Source organism: Diuraphis noxia, unplaced genomic scaffold, assembly GCF_037042655.1.
Source record: "Diuraphis noxia isolate RWA-SAM2 unplaced genomic scaffold, SU_Dnox_SAM2 contig0002, whole genome shotgun sequence".
Taxonomy (NCBI): Eukaryota; Metazoa; Arthropoda; class Insecta; order Hemiptera; family Aphididae; genus Diuraphis; species Diuraphis noxia.
In genome coordinates, this window is record NW_028301712.1 from 52867225 (window position 1) to 52888817 (window position 21593).

General features: G+C 31.4%; 1 protein-coding gene and 1 pseudogene across 2 annotated transcripts in view; one reads left to right on the forward strand and one right to left on the reverse strand.

Moving 5' to 3' along the window:
* The window catches only part of Fs (Follistatin), a 74341-nt gene extending 60827 nt beyond the window's left edge, over positions 1-13514 (forward strand). For both annotated transcript variants that reach the window (XM_015511371.2, XM_015511372.2), the window contains exons 4-7: positions 65-292; positions 473-697; positions 8464-8727; positions 12809-13514. In XM_015511371.2, the coding sequence (XP_015366857.2) occupies positions 65-292; positions 473-697; positions 8464-8727; positions 12809-12870 (779 nt within the window). In that variant the 3' untranslated portion in view covers positions 12871-13514. The remainder of the gene's footprint in view (positions 1-64; positions 293-472; positions 698-8463; positions 8728-12808) is intronic.
* Positions 13515-17906: 4392 nt separating this feature from the next.
* LOC107163780 (uncharacterized) lies at positions 17907-18578 on the reverse strand (annotated as a pseudogene).
* Between the last annotated feature and the right edge of the window lie 3015 nt (positions 18579-21593).

Here is a 21593-nt window from a genome sequence, read left to right on the forward strand (position 1 = left end):
ACCAATTTGTCGTCTTTATTGTGATTTCAAATTAAAACTCGCTGCACGTATACACTTTGCGCAGGATCGTGCACGGACGTTGAATGTGTTGCTGGCAAAAAGTGCGTTATGCGGTCCGGCTCGCCAAAGTGCATCTGTTCACCTAACTGCAAGCATCGCGACGGATTCATAGCCAAAGGTCCGGTGTGCGGTACGGACGGCGTTTCATACAAGTCACACTGCCGACTGAAAAAGAGATCGTGTCGTACCAGAGACCAATCGTTGTTAGTCGACTACCACGGCCTGTGTCAGAGTAAGTATACTCGGTACAAACATGAAATATAAATGTGTTTTATGATGTGTGTCCGAAGAATATAATATAATTATAATTATTTATTTCACGACTAAAATTTTTATAATTGATTTTAAGATTTAATATCTCTGTACTTATTATACATGGTTAATTCTAAGAACGGTCGTTAATTTTAAACAGATTCATGCAATAAAGTCACCTGCCCGGGAGGCAAGTACTGTCTGCAGGACCAGAACCTGATGCCACACTGCGTCAAGTGTGCAACTTTCTGTCCTCCGGGAATGTCGCCGTCCAGACTGGTGTGTGGGTCCGACGGCAGGACGTACCAGAGCGCGTGTCATCTGCGCGAAGCCGCTTGTCGGGTGGGCAAGGCCATCCCGATAGCGTACAAGGGGCTTTGCAAGAGTGAGTACCAATACGAAATCTTAACATTATTATTTCAAATATTATGATATGTCGATTTGTAGATAATAATCATTAAGATACACGTTTGATCGTCAAAATATTGCATTACAAAACTTACTGTAGTTGGGACTACGCCCTGCAGGTATTGCGTTATGCAAAATTTCAACTTCCATCAGTTATTCGTTACTCGATATACTTGACCCAGGCGTATAATATGTTAAGTTTTTATCGATTCTAGTAGTCCGCAGTAATCTCCAATTTAGCTTCATTTCCGACATTTTTAGAGGCTTTATTGGGTTTAGTTTCTTGAGGTTTGATTTCGGCCATTGATCTATACAATATTGTAGGTGGCAATAGTGGCATCAGTAAATAATCTACCGTAAAGCAATCATATCATTATTATTTTATTTTACATTGGTCAAAATCGATGTGTAGCTAAGATGTACATGGTCGTCGTCGACTGAAAATGACTTAAAAATACGAAAATAACATTTCGAAAATACGAAACGTTCGCGTCTCGCCGTCCACAAATAAGACGTTGCGTTGTACATACAAGTTATATGCTATGTTATGCACATTTTTGAGTTCGAACACACCCGACGCTGCCGGCGGTGACCATAATATGATGTCGAATAATAATATTGGGGAATATTGTTTTTTTCTTTTACTATTCGCGACGATAAACATAAATATACACATAAATACATGTACATGTATATACATAATATGGTCTATCGTCGCCAATCTCCGAGTCGTAAACGATGACGGTCTGCACTCCACAGTGTGTACGATAATATAATAATTACGACGTGGTCGTATACATTACACGACTGCAGTAATATACATAATACGCGTATATAGGTACAACACGCACACATCAAAATATTAATATTATATCGTGAGAATTCGGTCGTATCATATAATATTAATATCACAAGCTCGCCGACGGGCGCGCACAAGAGATATATTATAAATGTCCAAACTTCTATATATAGGTATACCTATATAATATGTATGCCTCGCCCTGTAGTAGGTACCTACTACCTATATATAGCCATATAGGTAGAGCATATTCGACACAAATGGTGTATATTAGCAGCAAGAAGATATTAGGCAGGTATATAATGCATGTGGTATTATATATACCAAAATAGCACCGCACTAAAAAGAAATAATAAAAAAAATGACGAATTTTAGTATATACTCAGAATTATTACCGAATCGCACTCTTATAGGTTAGGTATAGGTATCTGGTATATATACATGCACGGGCTCGCTAATAATAATTACGTTTCACCACGTAGCTTCTCCTCCTCGGGCGTGTACCATACTATATTATATTATTATTATCATTATTATATTATGTATATTTAGTATAGCATACTTCATTATTATTATTGCGGCGGCGGCAGCAGACTATGTACGCGTTTTATATGGACGTTTTTATAGTGCTGGTGCGGCGGCTGCGATATTATTATTATTGTATTATTATATGTGTGCACAACACAACACTGTATTATACAGTCGGTTTCATTAAGCCGTCTAGACGCTCGGTGCAGCAACAAAACTCGCGCGTCGCACACCGCCGACGTCGTCGTCCGTGCACGTTTACTACCCATCAAAACTTGCCCATTTTATATACACACACAAATATACACATTGTGCGAGTGTGTAAGTATATTTAATATCGCTTAAGTATTATCATAATAAACACGACTCGCGCCCAATCCCGCCGCCGCTGTCGTCGCAGCCACCTGTTTTTCGCAGACTACCTATCACTTAAATACGCGCGACGGTGGTGTGATGTATACTACGATGCTGTTGTTTTTCGTTTTCGGTCGTCGTCGCGTAATAAATTAATTTAATCGACGAGTCGATATTTAAGTGCTTAATATAATATACATAATATTCAGCTGTATACATATTATATGTGTAGGTATTATAGACGCACCGGCTCCGACGACGTATATAATATTATACGACGTTATTTGACTTTATGACAGGCATCGTCGTCACCAACCATCGTTTCGTCGTCGATCGTAATTTATTTACAATTATAAATTATAATATTATTACTATACTAGAATTTCGGGTGTATACGACACAACCCTGATCAATGCATTTCAGCATATTATATATTATTGATATATTTTAAACTATATTATCACTTATTCAAAATACAAACAAATAAAAAATTAGAAAAAATGTAGTTCAATTAATAAATAAAGTGATCGTCTTTAAAAACAATTTCCGTGCTATTTATTACTCATAGATAAGTATAATATAATAGATAGGCAATTCCTATGTTATAAAAACGAACCGTAATAACTTATTACTAATAAGTATTATTTTTTTAAACGTATATGATTTCTTTGATAGCTTTAGGAATATTTGTAATATAACTTTGCTAATAACGCAATACAAATAATTTTCTGATCTAAGCGTACATTTAAGTGCTCCTTAAACCTTACACATCTTCTTTTTCGAACAAGAAAACAACAAGATAATGTTTAAAATCTGTATAACAACTCTACTAGTACATCCTTCAAATGTGATTTTAAACATAAATCTTGTATAGTTTGGGGACTAAAATAATATTTATGAGATTATATATCGCCCATTGAAGCAGTCATAATAATTAATATTCAATATTTATTTTATAATATTTCAATAACAGTTATAATCAAATACTCGATGAGATATCACAACAACGAGAATTCATTTAGAAATAAGCACTATCTATACCTTTACCTTTACAACAATATGCACAATGCACAAAAATATAAGACTTGCGCGTTATCAGTTATAGGATTAGAAAGATAAGGACATAATATTATAATATGTTGTGTCTATAAAATGCGACGATGTTAAAATGTTGATATTTTATATATTCGTATTCGACTTGCACTCTGCTCACCAATCTCTACTAGTGTTAATTTCTAGTCGACTTACTTTGTCGTTAGAGAACAAAGTAAAAAGAGTAAATAAAAAAAAAAATCCTATTATTAGACAGAAAATATTAAACTTACAACAAACTATGCTAGGTATTCTACATATATTTTACATTTATATAGTACACATTATTATACGTTATCGTCTAAACCGAGTTTTTTTTTTATTTCAAAACATTTCTTGTAGATCATATCGCCACAATGTCGTGTTTTACTCAGACATCCGTTTTTAGTTTTTTTTTCCGAAAATCCAATTACTAAGTCTTGTGTGTAGGTGAAATCTGTGATATTAAATGAATTTTATAGTTTACTAGCTCTATATGACGTGTATTGTATACATGACTGGTCGTCTGGTCCTAATCCTAAATAATAATTTGCTTCCGCCAACTATAATGTCATGCAACGATGAAAATATTGCACACGATTTAAGTATTAATACCATAATTTTGGTAATTTTTTATTGCTATACAGGTTCGTGGTTCCATCGCCTATTAGCCTGAACACAGACGTTCGTTTGAACGCATCACATATTTTATTTTATAAAATATGGGATGGTCGTAACTTAAAAATAATATTCATTGAAATGAACGATTCACAGACAATCATGATAACTGTTTCTGTGTTTTGCCTACCTACATACAATATAATAATATATAGCTATAGACGATAGGATGTCAACGTACCTACTTTTGACATAGTTTAAAATGTTGAATTATAATTCACCATTAGGTCACTTCCTTATAGACACTTTATAGTTTAGTAATTTATTATTACTTATATTATACTTCCCGTATAGTCGAAGGAAATATATTAAGCGAACGTGGTTATAGCGGAAACCAAAAATCTTTTCTCACTCACTCGAAACGGTCAGTGTCTAATTAATGTGGAATATACCTGATATGTTTAAATTATTGTACTAATACTACGAACAATTGTAAAAAATTTGCTCAATCATTAACTTTTAAAATAAAAACATACGTACTGTTATAATTAACGTTATATAATTTATTTTATTATTTATTATATATTTTATAATTAACTAATTCACGTTGAAAATTGTTGTACATAATTTTTATTCAATATAAAATGCGCTGACATAAAAAAAACAACGAGTTTAATTATGTCGTAGCAATAAAAATTTTAATATCGTAGCATTTTATTTAATTCTATACAAAGTAACGGAAATCATAAACGCAAATACGGACCCGTCGTATAATGATATTAACGGTATCATCATCATATTATTATTTATTATACAATCGTCTGGCGTCTCCTATAAGTATTATTATTAAATCAACCATTGATGGACATTATTATTGTAATATATAACGCGTACCTATCTATATTTAAATTAAATTAACGTGTGAGTTGCAATGTCTGGAGTTTGAGATCCGAGTCACGTATAATGGTGTGAATCTAACGTAAATTGTAATATAATATAGTAATAACTAATAATTAGTAAAAAATTATAAAATAATAAGCAATGAGTACTGAGTATAAAACTTTGCATACGCGTAAAAGGTTCTATTTTAATTTGAACACTTAAATGGACTAATTATCAGTTTAATTCGCAAATTATTTAAGTAGGCACTACCAGTTACCACTAAACACACTAATTCATGGTCAATTTATTTGAAAACACTAAATTTCGTTTAACGTTTATGATTCATTACGGTGGTTCAAAATTTATAATCACGTTTCCAAATCGACGACTCAATTTTAAAGACGTATTATTTATTTATGTAAAAAAATGGCAAGTATTCTTTTTCGCAGTTAATTATTCTGTTGTTATTAAAAATATAAAATGGGCCACATTATGCGAAGGAGTGATTGTACTTTTAAGCCCCACCTTTCTAATCCTTCACTGGTTACAACAACTGGTTATATGATGATTTAACCCATGCATGTAGTTTAGCAGCATTCGTTTTCGACAAATCCTGCTGCAATATGTATAAAAATAGAATATTTTCAGTGTTGACACGGGTGAGGGAGGACGGGGAGGAATTCAAGTTGGGAGATTTACTCGCGAGTTACCGACTCGCTGCAACGTTAAGCGTATATACATATGATATATAGTACTACCGGAGCTATTTATTATTATTATTATTATTATTATTATTGTTATTGTCATTATTATATTATAGTACCCACTATTACTGCGTGTGTATACGGGTAATGACTCGTAATAGCCGCCGCTGCAGTTGACCGTCGTCCAAGAGTTAAATTTAACGCCGTCCGCTGCCGCCACCGCAGCGTGTTCGCGACGACTTCCTATATAACATTAAATTACATTGTATTATAATATTATTATTATTTTTATTATTATTACTGTCATCATACACCCCCGATGTATTACCATAACCGGTGCGCGGTGGAGGCGTAGGTGGACAAGAAGTAGTGCGGCGGCGGTGGTGGGTGTATAATATTTTAATAATAATAATAATAATAATAATAATACGCATCGTATACCTCATAGAGTAATAATAATTATAATAATAATAATAATTACTCAATGGTATACCTACGGCGGCGGGCGACGTGACGCGTAAAAACTAAAAAACGCTGACCCACAACGGAACCGTCGAAATGTTAAAAGCGTACACGCTAGCTCGACCGACTCGTGCGCGGCGGAGAAAAGTCACAGATTATTATATTATTAATTGGATATAACTACTATATACTAATAATATTATATAAATATATATAAAAAAAAAGGTCATTTAAAATATACATTTTAATTAGCACCATTTATTTTGTTTATAATGTTGTGAATTTAAAGCAAAAAAGGATTATTAAAAAAAAAATTAAATTAAATATAAATAGTATTATTACTAAGCATAGGTACTTGTTTAATATGTGAGTTTTGAGAATGACTATGCATATAAATTATAGAATGTAGAGTATAGACGATAAACTTGAAAATTGTATGTTGTGATTTGGAAATGTTGGACGGGCCTGATAAAAAAAGCTCGCCGGCCGCCAGTCGCCCATCCCTGCGCACTATAAGCATTAAGCATATATACCATATTACGAACCTATGCGCTTGTAATGCATTGTAATACTATGAGTTATATGGTCGACGACGACCACTTGTTCGGGTCGTTCAGCGTGCAGATAACGCGCGTATACGTTATTATTATCGCGGTTATTAGGAGGTATATTATAGATATAATACGTACCCCGTGTACCTATACACGAAACATTGTACCGATGTGATTTTTTTTTCATATCTGCGATTTATTATTATTACATGATATATAGCCATATAGGTATCGTATTACTATATATACATCGTGAGTCAGTCGCGCCGACGGACGTCTCGTTTACCGGTCGTCGTCTCAACTCTCAGTGAAAAATATAATAATTATTGGTCAGTATAATGCCTGCGTACAACGTGTGTGTAACCATACGTTATTGACCTCGGGGAATTTTAACGCGTTAGAGTGAGTAAATGAAAAAAAAATAGGTAGGCAATAATAAGCCACTGCACACACACACACACACGGGCGGTAATAAAACGCTACAATTATTATTGTTGGCGTCGGGCTGCAAGAAAAGGTAGGTATGTATATTTTAGTCAACACTCGATAAACCTGCGGGCAATTTATAAGTGCTCTGGTCTTAAAATCTCTCGAACCACACAAGTATATTTGCACGAATCGACTACAATTTTTTTTTTTTAATACTACTTAAATATATATATATTATACTTGCAGGGTGTCAAATTGTCAAACAGAAACGAAACAAATCGTTCGTGTTTGACAATGATAATAATTATTATCATAATAATGCCGTTTTCGAAAAGACGTATACCTATACTGCTACAATGAATGCAATGTGATCATATATTGTAGTTGTCATATATTTTGACGTATTTACTTTTTTTTGTCACTAAAACCATACATATACATTAAAACTCAAAATACTTCGTAAATATAATTATATATTATATACGTTGTTTACGGTTATTTAATATATGATGCGCTTTCTACACAACAATGTGTACCTACATATATTTTTTTAACGCGATGACACAACCCAACACTTTGCCAGAAGCCCGTCATTTTTTTCAGAACAAATAAATCAAATATAACTTTTACTACTACACACTTCATATAATCTTCGCGTTGACAATACGCCAAAACCATATCACATCATCCGTATTCATTAGTATCAAAAAAAAGTAACCAGATTCTTAATAATATTTTAATTATCTACTCGGTAATTATTATTGGACGTGTTAATCAAGTTCCAAAACTATATATTATAACTTATAAGTTATAAGAAATACGGTACAACGTATATGATATTATGGATGTTCGCGTGATTTATCTATTACACATATAATATGATATTATCAACAATAGACATTAAAATATAGCGCACTTAAAATTTATGAATTGTTGTCTGTGCCTCCTCAATCTCTCCGATTTAATATTTTTTATTATTATTTATTATTAACGATAAGTAACAAGTATGATGCGATGAGTCCTGCAGTGCCATGGCAAAATGGGTAATCGAGAGGCATCCACCTCTGATATTCTTGATGGACGAGTATTATTGGATAATTGCCTATATGTCATAATATAGTATTGACTATATAGAATTTTAATAATAACTATGACAGTTAGTTACGATTAATAAGACAGCGAATACCTATTTAGCGGGCTATTGCATGATGCTTATGTGTCAATATTAAACTATATAACATGTGAAAAATGTCAAATCCACCACGCCACAGGACGCGTGCGTGTTGCATATAAATAAATAAAATACGTATAAAATAATTCACGACTGTTTTTCCATCATATATAGAATCTGCCACGTGCGCCACGGTGAGCTGCAAGAGCGGTCAGAAATGTCTGGTCGAGAAAAAGACCGGACGTCCGAGATGTGTGACGTGCAACCTGTCGTGCCCGGAACTGGAAACTTCGGGAAAGCGCAAGGACACGAGTGGTAAGGTGTGCGGTAGCAATGACAAGACGTACCACTCTTGGTGTCAGATGTTCATGGACGCGTGTGCCACGGGTGTAGTGATCGAGACCAAGGCGTCCGGACCGTGCCGAGACGGCGAAATGGGTAAGTTCTGGACTAATGTTTTTTTTTCCGACATTCCCGTCTACTGCTGTATACGATAATGTAATTATTGAGCAGTAACTCACGCGGTATAGTTATGGCAAAGAGACAGCAAAGGCTTATTTTTTAGTCTATCAATATTCCGTACAAATGTGCAATAACGTGTTAAAGTCGTGCGCACATAGGTGTAAATTTGGTTAAAAATCTGAGCGTGCTAGAAATATCAATTAACACATATTGGCATAATATTTGTTATATACCTACTTACAAGGTTAAGTTAGGAAACACCTTGGAAGGACTTCATGAGTTTTTAGGGGGAGGGGCTAATCCTTCTATTCCTATTATATGAACTTTATTATGATAATAAGACATTAATACGGTCCAATGCGTTGTTGAGAGCTGTATTTATATAAACGTTTAAAGAGGCAATCCAGTATAAAAGAAGGAAATAATGAATTATACAATATGATAGACATTAGGAACTATAATAACTCTATTAATAAATGCAGGTTTTAGACTAATCGTCGATAGTCGTTACCTACAACGTCAAGTCTCTAGTACTTATATAGGTATATGATTATATTGTTAAATTTCATCATCGGGCTACCGAATATCGATAATCCTGCAGTAGATATAAATTATTCACTTCACCCCTCTATAAACCACCGAAAAAGTTCTACATTCAATCGTTTTACTCTTCGCACCAGTTACCACGGCAACATGCATTGCTATTTATACATATTATATAGTCATAAGAGGATCACGATAAGTCCAATTACTCGTTTCCGTCCGACCGTTTTAGTGTTCTATAAACAATCGAGCACACCATGTGTATATACTTCATGATAGCCACCCGTTTATCGGTTGTGTATATCGACTATAAATCGAGGAGACTACAGTTAAAAGAATTATACATAACGCAACTCAAGGGTTTATGGTCTTTAGAGATGCATTATGTATACTTTATATAGGAAATAGGTATATAATATAATCTATCCCCCAAAACGGTATGATTTATTTATACGCCTTTATATAGTTACTTCCCGTGTCGTCTTGCTTCTTAAATTTATTCTTTTCCGGTCAGGGGCGAGTACTTTCAGACAGACGAACCTATTAAACAGCGTATTCCGTCGAGGGCACGTCAAATATTTGTGAAACGTTTATACTTTATACGGCATACGCCACAGCCAGCAGTCGATTAAACACCGGCAACCAGCACGTTGTATGCGGAGGGTAGTTTGAGAGTGGTTGAAGAGTGTACGACTTTAGGTATAATAGACCATCACCACACCCGCATGTGTTCCATATTACAGACGTGCCTCATATTATTATTATTATATGGCAGCATATTATCAGTATACTCAGCAGTTTCAATTTCGTGTAGTAATCTTTAGTAATACAGTTTAATGATCTATTATCAAATTTATAGATTTTCTTTTTCATATGTTTTTTAAGATATTTTATTTTAAAAAAGTTATGAATAGGTATTACGCATAATATTATAATTTAAAAATGTGACTCACTAAAAAATTAAATACCCCCGAGAAAACACTGGTCATGTTTTTACTTAAAAGTTTGATGGATAATCACTCTAGTCTCTAACATTAAAATTTACTATACACCAGGCCCGTATACAGGGGAGGATTTAGGGGTTCAACCCCCCCCCCAAATTTTTAAAGTAGTTATATATTTATAATATGTTATCACAATCTTGTCGGAAGACGGACTTAAAATATTCTAAACACCCCCCCCCCCGAAAATTGATCCTGGATACTTGCTTGCCATACACGAAATTGGAACTTTGAACATAATTTGATGTGTTGTACGTTTGTAAGACGGATACATCACATGCGGTCATGCGGGTGGTTATGCAATATTATATTATGATATAATACTTTTGGACATATTTTTATTCTGTTCTATATATTGTTAGCTTCTTTTTACTCGTTTCTGCCAAACGAATGGTCGAAAATAAAAGAATTAAAAATATACAGCATATATTCAACCAGCAAAAGTATTACAATACCATTTTGTGAATTAAATATAAAATTAAACCATTTTATAGTCTATATAGTCTATTATATATAGACCCTAAACAGTATATAGGTATACACTATATTACTATAATATCATATATGATGTGTGATTTTAGGTAGGTAATATTATATTTCATGGCGATATTTATTTCATCTGTGATATTACGATGGATTTAATCCACTCTTTTGACAAGTTAATTAAGACACTTATTAATACATAAAACTTAATATACGCATAAGAACAATGTGAGATGTGAAATGTTTAACTCTTCTGGGATGCGCATGCGACGAAAACTTCTATTTGAATATTCATACCGCTATTCAAATAATCAATCACATAAATTATTATTTTACGTTATATTAATTGGCCACTCATATTTTTAAACTAATTTTAACTTATAGAATATAATTACGCACTAAAATCAAAATTGACTAAATGAGAGCCATTTCAAATTTAATCGATAGTCATAAATACATTTTTTTTTTATATTTTATTAAAATATTGTAATCGATCAGTTTTCATTACTAGTGTTATCTCTAATTATTATTATTTTTTTTTTTTTAATAATTATTATACTTTAATAAAATATCCAATATAAAATTTTACAAAAATATTTAAAAACATTAAGAAAATAATTAAATATTGAGAATTTTTTTAGTAAATGATTACATTTTAATAAGCATAGACAAATGTATGATTCATTTTGAAATTATTTACATTTGGTATATTTTGTTTTTAGAGCTATTATATGGTTGTCATGTTAAAATGAACAATATTTCAATTTTTAATGTTTACTAAAACAGTAAATAAGCTCACTAATAAATTTTATAAGACATTTAGGTAGGTAATAGACATTTGTATTTAAAAAATAACAACCTTTATTAGCCTTATTTGACATAACGAAATCTGGCTGAGAATTTCAGTATTACTACTACAGTCTGAAAAATCCAAAAAGTTACATTAATTTAATAATAAGCGGTTAAAGCTTAAATTTTTACGACATTATTCATCTGTAAGTTTTTTTTTCCTGTTAGAACCGACAGCCAGAGGAGGATCTGTTTACACAATACTATACTCCTCTGCTTCTATCGTTTATTGATGAAAACATTTAGAATCCATCTGTAAGTTAACGATTTCTCATAAAACAATTTTCTGATTATATTGTAATTCAAAAAACAATCATACATACTCGAATTTTTTAACAAACGTTTTTGGTCTTTATATATTCGTATAAGTATGAAAACTTTTTCAAAATATTTTACTCTGTTTTGAGCTGTCTATAGATATTTCAAATTTTTTTTATTTCTTTATTTCTTTAAATATTAAATTTTTCGCTTGTTAAAAAGCTTGAAAATTTAATACATGTTCGTTAATAATAATAAAATTATTTATGCACGATCTTTTTTTTTAATAAGCAGTTAAAAGTTCAAATATACCAACATCTTATATCTTCGCTTAGAATTGTTTTTCGTGTAGGTAAAATGATTTAATATCATTGCATTAAAATTTGATACTTTCATTTCAATGAACCACGATGACACATGACGCTACATGTATACCTACAGCAAAGTGGTAAATACTGACTTTCCCACTTTGTGTTTTATTGAAATATTAGTATTTTAAAGTTTTGTTTATTTCTACAGTTGTTTTATTACCTAATTTATTGGTTGTAAATGGTATAATTAGCTCATTTTAAGGGGTTCAGAATAAGCAATATTTTAAGAAAATATTTATCTGTATACAATAAGACTCCAGTACTCAAGAGTATAGAATTAAAAATAAACATTCGGTTACAGAAAAAAAATCAATTTTAATTGCTTTAGATTCATTAGTTAAATTACGAAAAACATTGATCATAACTCGTAAGCTTATTTTTCATTTCGACGAAGGCATATTACACTATTATAGGTAATGCGTTAGTTGCGTTAGGTTGCATTTTTTGGTAATTTATATTTTTAACGAACTCACCTAAATCTTAATAACTTTCCTAATCTTAGTTCGTTTCAATTAATACTGCAACAAATTGCATTTATTATTTTTTTTGCAGAAGTATTCAATGGCAATTGGAATTATGTGAACGCGTCCAATGTACTCATCGATGGGATTTGAACAAGACAAATTTACTGTTTGAAACGTGATATGATTCCTTTAGACAAATTTAATACGCATTATATTAAATTATATACAAGCCTATAATAATTATACACACATATGCTATTATTAAAATATTATAATATAATATATATATTTTAGCCAATTTAAAATATCTCAATATTACCTATATTAATTATATCACGCGATTTATACACACCTTTATATTATAATATAATATCTGATAAATATTATAGGTACTTACCATAAGTTCAGTCACGTATAATATACATTATTACCTATACATTTAAGTAGTGTAGTAGTATTAATAGTATTATATAATAATATTATAATAGTTTAGTATCATACCCTGAAAGTATTTACGTCCAGACTAAGATAATTATAGTAAAATATTTATTAGATATACCTTTGTAAAATATATAACTATATTGACTATAATGCTATATTATAATATGCATCGAATAATTTAATGATATTTAATAATATAATATATTTATTCAAAGTATTATTGAACAAAGCTTATATTATTATCCCCGAGTCGTGACTCTTGCAGAGCCGATGATGGCTCGACCAATATTAATATTAATATAATTTATTTAATTTATTGACTAATATAAGACGCAGAAATTATAGACATGCAAGCATTTGTATTTATATCTTTCCATTGTCGATAAAGTCCTTATGAATCATTATATAAATTAACTTAACGAACTGTACAATGTACATAGAGATACCTATATATAATTATAATTTATACTGTTTATGTAGTTATATACATTATAGTACATACCTAATATTATATTATATAGAACTTACTTAGGAATAAATTGTCTTTTATTATATTGTATGTGTATCGTATAAATTATTAATAAGTAGTATAGGTATTAATGTATTATAGATTAAATTAAATTTTCCAAAAAAAAAAAAAAAAAAAAATACGTCAAAGATCAATATTATAGTTCTTTTCGATATTATCAATTTTTATTATTATTATTAAACTCTAGTCAAATTATTTTTTTAGACTCACAGTAATTAGAATTATACCTATCTATAATAACGTGTTATGCATTAACCTTTATAGTTATCGAAATTTATAGACAAATATTATATAATATAATATCTATGAATGTACTCGTATGTATAATATTTTGTCGTGTTGATATCAAACATGGTATTATTATAGGTATATGGGTTAATAATATACCGAAACACTGAATATTATTTGGTAAATATGTCGAATATAACATGTATGGCCTGTAAGTGTCCATAATTATTTTATTATGTAATTAGGAAAATATTATTCATTATACGAAGAAGCTTAGGTAGTAAAATAAAATACACACAACTCGTGATTTCAGGAGAGGTCTACTTCCTTTGTATCGTAAATCATATTAATTATAATTTTGAAGAATTTACTTCGAAGTTAACCAGGATATCAATTTAATAAAATTATTATAAAATATTTGTAATTCCTAGGGAGACCGAGGATTTAAAAAATTCGTTAAGAAATAACAAAACGATACGATGAGTGATAGGCGAAACGTAGAGCACTGACCGGGGGTCCCATTAGTTGGCTGCTGTCGGGTTTTCAAAAGCACCACTGATTTTCTGGCGAGTCAATACGTATTGTTTCATCGATCGTTGTTACGGTCTTATGGACTTATGAAATTCGGAATCAAAGTATAAGGACCCTTTATTAATGTATATCCTAAACATATAATTTGATCTTATTAAGTTATAATTTATACAGTTACACCAACCTGGATGAGAATGTTTAAAAAGCGCCTATAGTGTATATATTAATTAATCTTTTTGTGTATACAATATACATATTTTCTGTAATTTTATCACACAGACACAACTTGATTCGTGTAATGCACATAATATCCTGCAGTGCATAATACGATGTTATTATTTTTCATTGATGTTGTACAAGTACAGTTGCACTAAAACAATAATAATAATAGTAATAATATTATAAGAACCATTATTATTGCCGTCGCTTTGTGCCCACAACAGTACACCTTGGCGGTACCTGCAAGCTGCAGGTCACGGCACAGTCCGTATCGTATATTATATTGTTTTGTTGTTATTGTAGTTGTCATTATCTTCTACACTATATAATATGTAATATACAGGGTGTTTCTACCTGACCATGATAATAAAAATATACTTCGACAATTGCATAAGAAAGGAGGGTAAAATTTTTTTAGTTAAATTTAATTTTTAGAATATATGTATCCGAAACATTGAAGGCTATATCCCCTCCTATCATACAAATAAGGTCCACCCTTACATAATATTATGTTATTATATTTTAGTTAATAATTTTTCCAAAAATTGCGTTAAAAAAAAACTGTTAATCAGATGCAGGAGACGCCCTGTAATAAAATTAAAAATTAATATATTAAAAGTATTAGGTAGAGATTATATGAGGTAGAATACTACTTATTCCAAGTTATTACAATGTTGTATAGTGTGCTATGTTCTCACACGTATCCGTAGATAGCATAATCGTATATAGTCCGTATCATATAGGCTTGCGTGGGGGATATGCAGGGTATGCAGCTACATACCTTGAAGCTCTAAGGGGTGAAAGGGCGTATGTAATTTGCGCCAAAATCAACCAAAAAAAAAATATATGTAATTTGCGCCACGTCTAAAAATGTATTTTGGTAATTTGCGCCACTTTTTAAATTTGTAATTTGCGCCAAATAAAATTAAATAAAAAGGAATTATTATGTGTAATCTGTGCCCTAGAATACCTACTAAAATTGTACTTTGCGCCATTTATATTATAATAATATAAATAATTTTTGTTTTCTTTAGTGGCACAAAATACCAAAATTAATTAGTATATGTGGCGCAAAATACATGTTATATTTTTATATTTTGGCGCAAATTACACACGTACTTAATAATGTACCTATTCGTGGCGCAAATTACAAGTAATAAAAGTGGTGCAAAATACCATCTCCCGGTTGAAAATCGACTCAAGCAAAAACCTTTTTGCACAAGAAAAATAATTAGTACGTATATTAAAATATTTCTAATGGTAATAAATTATTAAAAATGAGAGAAATCATATCAGACTAACGGCAGTGACAACGTTTGATTCACGTATAAAATCATAATAATAAGGTGATTGCTATACTATAACCACCGTCTGACGTATAAACATGACTATGGCCGGGTGTAGTAAATTGAAACATCCAGTTATCAGCTACCTAGGATTTTATGAAATACATGCTTTTTGTATTTTGTCAGTGGCGTATTTATGGGGGGGAGGGGCTGAATAGGCTGCAGCCCCCCCCCCCCGAAATTTTAAGAAAATCTAAAAAATATTTTCATGGTCTATTAAAGTCAATGCAAAATTATTAAATTCCATTTTATAGATTTTAAATTCGTATTATTTTGTTAGCATATCTTATCACTCATGGACAAAAATACCACGGGTGATAATACTGGAAATCATAGATACTAATAAGTAATTATAAACCTTTCGATAATGATCGCCGATCACTATAATACTACTATAATAGAGCTGCACAATATAATATAAGTACACATTGTTTTTATAATTTTCATGGGCATAGTCACGCAGATTTAGATAATATTATACCTGTGTGTCGTGTGATATAAATACTGTTATCCTGTTATCAGTTTTGTTTGCGAGTTTTAAATTTCCAATCAGTAAACCGGTAACCGTACAAATAATTTTGTCAATAATTAATATATTATTATTTAGCGTACTTGTAGTTTACTTGTACTTTGACTACTGACTACTGAGTTTGTAATTTGTATTATTATAATTTAAAAAATGGACAAATTTATCATATTACCCGCTGTTAAAATGTCAATATTATATCATGATTAGGTATTGTTCGTTACATGACATAATATTATGATTTAGATTGTATTGGTGCGGTGCGCACTACTAATATAACCTACCTTGTGTTGGTAGATACCTATAGTTGGTACTGTTGGTAAGTACCTAAGTTTATATTATGGTTATGCTCCACATTCATTTGTTATACCTGTATAAGTAGTAACAGTATAGTAACTATACCTACCTACAGGGCTACACATATCGTAATGACGATATCTCATGTCCACCGTAGTTATTTAATTATTATACAATCATTAATCGGAATAGCAAAAATATAACTAAATATTTGATATTATAATAACACTGCTCTCAGCATAACTGGATTTTAAAATGAAGTAGATACTCGTACTTTGGACTTTTTTACCAATTGCATGTAAAGAAAAAAGTGCAGCCAAATCATAATTATTTTTACCTGTTCAATGTTCACCAACGACACCAACAAAGAAATTATCAGTATTAAAAGGTTTAGATTTTAGAGACATTATTCAAAAAGTTGACAAAAATGTGTAATCACTGTAATATTACAGTACTTTCCTCTATAATAACAATTGCAATTTATTTATGTAGGCATAAACACTTTATTATTTGTAAATTATGCAACAAGTATTTTTCATAAATAACCACATCATCATTGCAGCTCTGCTAAAGGTGTTTACTTTATGTAGATAGCTAGTCAGCTAGATACTTGATGTAATAATATAATAATAATACATTTGATTCTCGAGATGTGTTCCAAAAAAGTATCTATATAATTTATTACGTCAGGTGACCACACTCGGAATGTTGTTCACGTTTCGGAAATCCACTGAAAAACTAAATTTCATAAAAGTAAAAAAAACATAGCTACCTATGCACTTGCATAATATACATTTTTTTGTTGATCTGCATACAGATAGGAGCATGTGAACATAATATATAGGTGATATGGCCGCATGCAACAGCTATCCGGCTGCATTATTATTAGTTTTTTACGATTTTAATCACATGGGTCGTGTGCCTAATAATAAAAATAATCATACAACCGTCATGTTCTATGACATAATGCTATAGTTCGTGGCTATAATGACGTGATGCAACGATAGATATGAGTATATGACTATGACCAGCTGAGCGGGGTTATGGTTTGTTATGGTTCTGCTGTCTATTATGTGCACGCGTAACCTAACCTGACGGCGACGACCAATAATTTATCATAATATAATCGGACAGGACGCGTCGTCTGCGACGGACGTGGGTAGTAGGGCTCGGAGTCGAGGCCCACGTAACGGTTGTTCTTGTGGTGCACGAACACCGTGCCTGGCGCCGTGTTGTCTGAGACCATCACCCTACTGATGCCGAACGGGTCCACGTAACCGAAGCTGCTGAAGCGCGTGTCACTCGGGTCGTCCGACTGTTCCTCGTGGTAGTGCCTGGGCAGATATAGTACTTGAAACCGTTCCGGACGAACGACACGCCGTCGTATTGCGCCTGTTCCGCCAGCGGTCTGGCGTCGTCCTGGCCGACATGTCCACCACCTTGCGGTACGCGCGACTGGACGTGTGCGGCTGCAACGATTGTTCGTACAGCGGCTGATGTTCCCCGGCCGTGGACGCCGTGACAGTGGCCACGGTGGACGACGACGAACGCCGTCTGTGCAGTCGTCGCCGTCTCCTCCGTTCGCGGTGGCCGCGATCGAGTTGACGTCCACTGGCCGTATGGAATAGTAGTCACCGATGGGCGACGCTGTGCTGGTCGGCTGCGGCCGCCGGAACTGAGATGCTACTGAACGCGACGACGACCCGGCCACGGGGAATCGCAATGGCGACGATTGGGTGTATTAAATTGTAATATATTACACTCTATGAATTTAGTTTAAAATTAATAATTATTATACACAGTTATAAAAAGAGACTTAAATTAATAACTCGCATCAACGTGCAGTTTGATTGGTGAAAACATCAATATTTATGAAGCATCAAAACGTATTGCAACGTTCTAGTGTTGTACTTGGAAACATTTAGATGGTAGGTATACAATAAAAATTTTTAAAAAAAAGAATATTATTTTCAACTGGATAAAATATTTCAGTATTACAACGATTTTTGGCTGCTAACGCAGTAACTGACAAAATAATAATATATACCGTATGTTTGACAAAACTGTGGTACGCTATAATATATGCTAAAACTCAGTTATTTATGTTTATCAAATACTCAATGAGACTCAAAGGTTGGTTTCGCCTATACCTTTGTAGCTCCTCTATAGTAGAACATTTTACTGAAATGCCGCCCTGCAGTTAACATCATTTAAAACATGCCTGAAACTCGGTCAAGGTACCTACATGAAAACAACAAACACGCATTATTGTGCACACTGTTATTTGCATAAATTGTGCGTATTTCGTCATGATAATAATAATATTATGATTATTTATGATATAAATAATAATTCATTCGTGATGAGTACCTACTTAAATTTAATTATTTTAATCGCATTATATCACGCCGTCCTGGTGTGCGCAGACTACTTACGTAGATATTCAAACTTTGGATCTCTGGTTACGTGGACGATTCGCGTTAAGTACCTACTTATAACTGTCCATATAATATTGAATACAATTTAAAAACTCAATATTAATATATTATAATATTACACGAAACTCGTGGACATACCTGAGCATGTATTATAATAACGTTATCAAATAGCTAAATATTAAATTATCCATTATGAGTTTACAGAGCGATTCTTTTGACGTACAACACGTCTCACTACCTATATATACCTATAATTAGTTAAACAATAATTGATTCTAATTAATAATGTATACTACACATAACCGGTTTGTAGAAACTACAGCTTATTATTTTTGTATAATGAAGGTCATTTAGATTTTTATTTTAAAAGCATTTACTGCAGCTTAAAGGTACCTAGCCAGTAAAATTAACGGTGCACTTATAATTCAATCATACCTGACTATTCTTAAAAGATAATCAATACAAATATTCCATAAGTTTAGTTTTTTTTTTTTTTTTATTGATCAAAGTGCATCGACAACTAGGCCATTAGTAAAAGAAATTTTTTTGTTACATTTTTAGTATTTTAAGTATACATTTTCTACATTCAATTTTTTTTTTTTTTTATTGATCTTATAAATACAACCCGGCATCCTTGGCCATATTAGTTACAGCTATGGTGGCACAAAAGTTAGTTACAATAGGTGTACATTATGTTATCGTATTCTAATAACTAAGTAAAAGTTTATGACGTTTAGAAATGTATTCTGGAGTTCTACACTAGAATTTGAAATTATAATTATAAGTAGTAAATATTATCGTTAAAAATAAAAAAGCGGGTAAGTCGTGGATGTCGCTCTGTTGTACAGTATAGGTTACTGTAATGGATTGAATTAAATTTGAATCCAATGATATTATATCATATTGTATACGAAAAACGATTCTGAGTGGAGACGGTTAGGTTTATCTGTCTAGGATATTATATTATAGATTATTAAACATTTTCAAATCTTAGATTTAAAAAGAAAAAAGTCGTTAAAATGTTTTGAACATTTTACCATGTCTAGGTAAGGCTAATATAAGTAAACAACCCAAATTTCAAGTTTTTCGAATATTTTTAACCGAATTACAACAAAAAAACTCCCAAAATTAAAATGTCTATAAATAGCTCAAAAATGACTTAAATTGTCCGAACTTTAAACCATAAGGAACAAAATCCAAAAAAGATCTCTTATAATTTTTCATTTGAAGCAATATTTCTAGTTTAAAACGTCATCCATAATTATTTAATATTATAATATCGTGAAATCGTGAAATCGTACGTTTTTCTCCTTTAACCGCTTTTATTTCGAGTACCGTTTCGAAAATCGAAAAATGACCTTTCTAATGTACCAGCTCAAGAGCATTACCTTTCAGAAAAGATACTATATTTCATAACTTTGAACAAGTTTGGAGAGAGAAAAAGTGTTTACAGAATAAAAAATAAAAATAAATAAATGTCATTGATAAAACCAATATATTCTTCGCTCTGCTCAGAATCTAACTCTTCATTTTCTATAAATTTTCTATTGATTATTATGATTTATTTTCTATAAATAAACTACAGAGAATGAGGCTAATTAGAGAATAGTCATAATTTGGTTCGAATGATCTTAAACGACAATTAATAATATATTGCCAATTTTAATAAATTTGATTTACAAAATATCATAATATAGTATTATTATAATTGTTAGCTGTTACACAATAAAATATATTATAATCATCCTGTTATTATGTTTACAATTTTATATTAGATATTCCCTAAAAACTAGACCTATTCACAATAATTTTAGTACAAGATATGATTATATCGCATTACAATAGTAATAGTTTATAATAAATTATTTAATGAGAATTATTTTTATTTGTGTTATAATATTCTATTAACATGTTAAATAAGTATTAACTATAGTTTTTAAATTTTGGCATTCTGCGTGATTTTACTTTAAAAATATTGTAAACGAGCTTTAAAATAATAAATAACAACATTTGTAAATTCTATGAAGAGTGTTTTTAAAGCTGTGCAATAATGTTATTGTAAATAATTGATAATATTTAAAATGTAATAATAATAATAACAATAATATAGTAAAATACATTATTGTGTTTAATTAATACGGATGTAAATGTTCATTGATTTTGCATATACTAAACAGTGTAATATAGCCATTAAATAACTGATAATAAGTATATCATAATGACCTCTACAATTGGAAGGTGAGGTAGGGAAAGAAAAGAATTTTTTTTTCACAAGTGAGCAAGAATGTTTAAAATAATAATAATACATAATCACCAAC